The 6,000-nt window shown below is 46.0% G+C and overlaps 1 protein-coding gene across 2 annotated transcripts in view; it reads left to right on the top strand.

Annotated features, from left to right (window-relative positions):
• The first annotated feature begins 1,481 nt into the window (after nucleotides 1–1,481).
• Nucleotides 1,482–6,000, top strand: part of GALNT15 (polypeptide N-acetylgalactosaminyltransferase 15) — a 28,091-nt gene continuing 23,572 nt past the window's right edge. Inside the window, exons 1-2 of one of the 2 annotated variants that reach the window (XM_057377429.1) lie at nucleotides 1,482–1,959; nucleotides 2,174–2,719. In XM_057377429.1, coding sequence (XP_057233412.1) covers nucleotides 2,175–2,719 — 545 coding nt within the window. In that variant the 5' untranslated portion in view covers nucleotides 1,482–1,959; nucleotide 2,174. Of the gene's footprint in view, nucleotides 2,720–6,000 lie in introns of both variants that reach the window. The other variant, XM_057377428.1, reaches the window with a different exon arrangement.

Here is a 6,000-nt window from a genome sequence, read left to right as displayed (position 1 = left end):
TTATTTTATTTTATTTTATTTTATTTTATTTTATTTTGTCTGGTAATGGGACTCTGTGGAACGGAACCTTTTGCAAGTTGCTGTGCCAGATTTTTGCAGAGTATCTTGGGCAGGTCTCTTCATTTCCATTTCATTTTGCCGTTCTATGGCTGATACATATTGTTATTTAAATGAATGCCTTTGAACTCAGATTTTACTAATGCAAATGTGTGCTGCTTTCCTGTTGAATTAAAACCATCAATACTTCTTTTTCTCTGTGAAAAGTGGTGTGAAAAGTAATATTCTCAGGGCTAAAGGTGAGTTGGGAGGTTACTTTTCTGTGAATTTTAGCTAAAAAAAGGGAGACACATACAATGGTGAAGTATCAAAATATTGGCTTAATCTTCCTTCTACCCAAGATATGATTAAAGCAGTTTTGTATATTTTAAAGAACAGCTGATACAGGGAAGGTGCCAAGACATGGCAGACCAGTCACACTCCCTCAAGGCATTCTGCACAAGCTGCTTAGGCGACTGCACACAGAAGTGCCTCCAGCAGTCTTAAGGTGCTCTATACCATCCTTCYTTTTGAAGGTTATGACTCATTTTAGTTTGAAAGTAGTTGTCCTCTCATTTTTAATTTTTTGGAAGCTGTCTATGAGGAACCATAGGGTGAACTTACAGAACATTTTGGAAGAAAGTAACAGGGAAGAAGGTAAAAAATAAAATATCTTTAGTTTCCTTTAGAGTATACTGCATTCTTGTCTTCAGGCTTTTCTTTTAACTATAACGTATAGAAATGCGGTTTTAAAAAAATTTGGTGAATGTGGTCCGGTAATCACATGCCTCCTGGAGCAGGAACTGTCTGCTCATTAAATATTGCAAGATATGAAAAACAGCAGATCCTATGCTCCCAGCACCAAAAGGGTTGCTAATACCTGAGTTGCATCCATCCCTGATCTCTGCCAGACCAGGAGGCTGGACTGTCTCACCCCTTCTCCCATTGGACAAGCATTCATCTTGCAGCAAAAAGCGCCAAGTCCATGCCCAGTAGCACCCATGCCAGCAGTATTAGCAAACAGACCTCAGAGACTGAGCTCCCCTTTTAATCACAGAAGTTGTTGTTTTCTCTCAGTGTCAGTCCAGACCAGCCTTTTATGCATGTTATTCCTGGACTAAAGAAAACTTGAAGCACGGCTTGCTCTGCAATACCAAATTTATGGATGAGGAGACAACTTCAGCCTGCCAGGTGATAATTTGGCACCCTTATGACAGTGTTAAAATCCTTACAGCTGTAAATATTTATTGGATATTAAATATACTCCAGCTAACACATTACCATATGAATAAATCTAACCTTAAATAAAACATGTGCTCTCCATCTTTTATTCAGTTTATAAAATTCTTGATTCTTGCTCTGCACACTCTCAGCTTAATACAGCTCTTCCAAAGTACAGCAATCTGTGCTGTGCCTTAGTTTTTTTTTTCTAATGCAACGTTTTGCTTCTTGTATTTCACCTCTTACAGCTTTTACAAAGTTTTTATTTGATAGGACAAGCACAGTGAGGGCATTAGGACCAAGAGAAAGACGCACACATTGCTCTGTATTATGTCTGGCAAAGTGCTTCCTGACTGAGTGCCGTAGTTATGTGTGAAACAAAGTCAGGGACCGACTACTTCTCATCTGTTGATCACAGTTAAGTTGAAGCCTCTGAACGGGGGAGAGCTGTCAGATCTGCTTTCAGAGATACAGCGCTTCAATCCAGGCAGCAATTGGAAACTTTGAAGAAGCAGGATCTACTCCAGAAAGAAACTATGAGAAACAGCATTTCTTTCAACTTAGAATTTTAAAAGGGGGAAAAAAATCAAAGCTTTAGTTACTCTTTTAATCARCAAAGCATGCACTTTCCTAACTAAGCTGGGACTCCGTATAATAAAGGATCTACTTTATCTCACTGGATCCATGCTACGTTTTACTACAGTAAGTACAGTATTAATAGGAATGTTATAATTTTTTTTCTTTCTGCAAATAGAGAGGGAAGCATGAAATGGCATCAGTGAAATGTGAGGGGAACAAAAAAAATCCTCTTGGCAGACAGTGAAAACCAGGGCTTTTGTGCAACCCGAGGACTGGAATCTGAGGAAGATCGAAGTGATATTTAACATGACCATCTGTATCATTTTGTCATCAACAGTATGTTCTTGAGGAAGAAGTGCAGATATGGATCACGTAAGCTGCAGTTTCTCTTGTTATTTCTGATGCTGGGTTTTTTGCTACTGATGGTTACAACGCTGAATCCACCACCCAGCAACCAGAGCAAGGAAGGGACTTTCCAGCCTGTGGAGTTCAACCCCCGGGAAGGGTATCAGGTGGACTTTGTGGAGACCCAAGAGATGCTGGAGACCCAGGAGGAGAGCCAGCAGTATTACCCTTTGGATGGTTTATCGCCTTTCATCTCCCTGCGGGAGGATGAGTTGATCATGGCCGTCGTGTCGCCCACCGGCAAAAGGAACCACAGCAAGGCCAGGAAGGGCTATCGCGTGGTGAAGCAGCCGAGCAGGCGGCCGGAGGGGAAGGCAGAGGGGGACCCCGAGTCCCGGCCGCTGTCCCTTCCCCTACAGGACGGACAAGCGGCTGCTGAGGGGGAGCGGCCGCTCGGCCTGGAAACCCACGGCTTTAACGAGGCGCTCAGCGAGCGGATCGCGCTGCGCAGGGACCTGCCTGAGGTACGACACCCGTTGTAAGTAAAACACCCTATTTCACTTCTGGGGGAAAACCTGCCTCTTTCCCCGCCGCCGCACTCCCCCTCCGCACCTCTCCTCTTAGAGACCCCGCGTCTTTCCTATCGAACTCCCCACTCCGGGTCCGGGAGAGCGCTTTTCCCCGCGCTGCGTGGGGAACACCCCCGGTTCCTCATAGCAAGGGAACGTTCCAGCCTCCTTCGGGAGATGGTTTAATCCCTCAGGAGCCGGCGGGCGGYAAAGGTGGAGAAGGCACGGGGTGGGAGGGGGCAGCTGGGGCTCTCTGGGTGAGCGGAGCAGAGCGCGGTGGCGGTGCCGATGTCGCGCTGCTGCGGCTCCTCCGCGCCCCGCCCGCCCCGGCCCGACCCGGCTCCGCCGCGCCCTCAGGCACAGCGGCCGGCAGCGCCCCCTACCGGCGCCCGCGACACGGCAGGTGCCGGGGGCCGCTGGGCTGGCCGCGCTCCTGGCTTTGCTCTTCTCTGTCCCTCCGTCTGTGCCTCCGTCTGTCCCTCCGTCTGTCCTTCTGTCTGTCCCTCCGCCTGTCCCTCCGTCTGTCCGGCGGCTGGACTGCGTAGGGGAAGGGAATCTGCGCCGGCCTGGCAAGCGGGAGAGGTGGCGCCCCTCCTCGGCCAGGCCCTATCTCAGCCCACCTGTCAGATCTATGGGGTCACTGGGCTTATAAAGCGATAAACGAGTCAATAGTCGGAGCTTTCATCTTTTCCAGAATAAAAATGACTCCATGGTCACTCCTAAAAGTGGAGCTGGTTCTGCCCTGGTCTGGCCTCACTTTAACTGTCRTKTGCAGTTTWTGGCACCACAATATAAGAAAGAGATAAAGCAATTAAAGATCGACCGGGAAGGGCAGCAAAGATGGCAATGGGTTTGGAGGGGAAGCTGTATGAAGAGGGGCTGAGCTCACTTGGTTTGTTCAGCCTGGAGGATACGAGGGAAGGCCTCATTCCAGTCTAAGGGCTCCTCACAAGGGGAGGAGAAGGGGCAGGCACTGATCTCTGTGGTAACCAGTGACAGGACCAAAGGCAATGGCCTGAAATTGTGTCACGGGAGGTTTAGGTTGAATATTAGAAAGAGGTTTCTCACCCAGAGGATGTCTGAGCACTGGAACAGGCTCCCCAGGGAAGTGATCACAGCACTAAGACTGACAGTGCAAGGAGCATTTGGACAATGCTCTCGGGCAAATGGTGTGACCCTTAGGGTGTCCTGTGCAGGGCTGGGAGTTGGACTCAATGATGCTTGGGGGTCCTTCCAACACTGAATATCCTGTGATTTTGTGGTAAGTATTGAAAGGAAACTCCGGGGAGGAAGGAAGGTGGAGATTGGTGTGTCTGACCAGATCTGCCAACACCCCCATATCTGTCAGCAGTCAGGGTGTAAGTCGCTGCCAAAAAAAATGTTGCATTTGAAGCCCCAGATGTTACATATGAAGTCTGAGAGCCAGCTGCCCCAGCAGCCCAGGAAGGGCAGCTCATCACACTCCTTAAAAAGGGTCTGAGGTGTGTCTRCTATCAAGCTGCCCCAGGGAAAGTTCAGACATTAAGACATGGACATTAAGAGGAATTTCTTCACAGAAAGGGCAATTAAACATTGGAATGAAAWGTTCAAGGAGGTGTGTGGTTGYTGTWCCTGGAGGTGTTTAAGGAAACACTGGATGTGGCATGTAGTGCTGTGGTCTTGTTGACCAGGTGATGATTAGTCAAAGATTACACTTGATGATCTCAGTGGTCTTTTCCAACCKAATTGATTCTGTGATAKTCTTCCSTGCCCAGGCGAGAGGGAAAGGGATGTGAGTGGTGTCTTGCCTCCTGTAACAAAAATTATTGTAGTTTTCATGGTGGAAAGATGCACCAGAAAACATTTTAAGTAAAACACAGAAAWTTTTTTTTTCTAGTGTTCATTTTCACATGTTTAAAGACAGCTGGCAGCTCTAAATTAAGAGTACAGTCTCAAAGAAAGAGAAATGAAACAGTGTTTTCTGTACTTACTAACTAGGTTCAATGTTAATTTTGTTAACTCCATTAAATAATGACATGCTGATATTATTTCAGTTACTTTTTGGCATGCTTCACTGCTAACTCTTTGAACTATGCACTGTTCAAAGGAAGAATGRCTACCCTGGTTTACTGCCTGTGATGTAAGCCAAAAACCAGTTTTACTTCGGCAGCTGAAGGGCCATCCAACAAGAGACAGCTTTACTAAATACTAATCTTGGTAAGATTTAARCCATGGTCTCAGAGTTCTTGGATGGATTTTGCTGTGTAACTAGTTTRCAGCCTAAAGAGCTCTCCCCATCATAACTTAAAGAGCCCAGGCTGAAACCCCAGGTCTCAACATCTGAGCTGATCTCAATCCAGATCATAAACCTGCAGCAGAGGTATATGTCTAAGCCAGACCTGTCATTTATGGCACAACACACAAACCACAATGATAATTTGTAGGTATAATTTACTCTGGTGRCCTGGCTCACAACTGTGTCAGTCCAGTTTTGCCGCAGTATAAAATGAGAGCGTCCAGATTGTCTGTGTCTCTTTGGTTTGAATCATGTTGTTCATCTCAATGTCTATTGTTATTTAATTAGAGGAAACCCAACCAGTTAGAGATGTTACAGTGAGTTACCTCCATGGACTCAGTCTYAGACCTCATTTCACTTGAAATTGGATGGCAAATACTTCACATCAGAAGAGGCTCATCCTCTGAGGTACCTTCATCCCTCAAAGTGCTTTCTCCTGCTATCAGTTGGTCCAGCTGGGACTGACACTCCTGGGACACCTGAATTGAGCCTTCCATTGTGACTTTTATGATGGGGGTTCTRCTCAAAAGAAAGGTCTATTTTCCTCTCTTGGGTTTGAGTGTCAAATGTATCCTGGCAAAAGAAACTCACRAGGCATCTACAAAGGTTTTAAGTTTCATAACAAAAGCATAGCTTCCACAGGAGTGCTGTTTGGAGCTGAATCTCAATGAAACATTTCCCTGAAGGTGAGTGGGAGTCCCTGTCAGCTATGCCYTTCCCTTGTCAGAATTGCTCTCTGTTCATTGCTGCATAAGACAATTCCTTGTTTTTCACAAATTAGATTAAATCACTATGTCTYGTATCAGTCACAGCCCTGGACAGTCTATGAAACTGCTTCAAATTACAGGGAAATTATTTTTCTATACCAGCACCCTTCTGCATTTTTCCAAAGATTAGATATCTATATTGCAAGTCTTTTCCAATCTCCATGGCAACTAAGCACTCACCACCAAGGTTATGTATTCAAGTWCAGTT

This window comes from Malurus melanocephalus, unplaced genomic scaffold (assembly GCF_030028575.1).
Source record: "Malurus melanocephalus ecotype Western Australia unplaced genomic scaffold, MMel_1.1 scaffold_315, whole genome shotgun sequence".
NCBI lineage: Eukaryota > Metazoa > Chordata > Aves > Passeriformes > Maluridae > Malurus > Malurus melanocephalus.
This window is presented reverse-complemented; position numbering and strand designations above follow the sequence as displayed.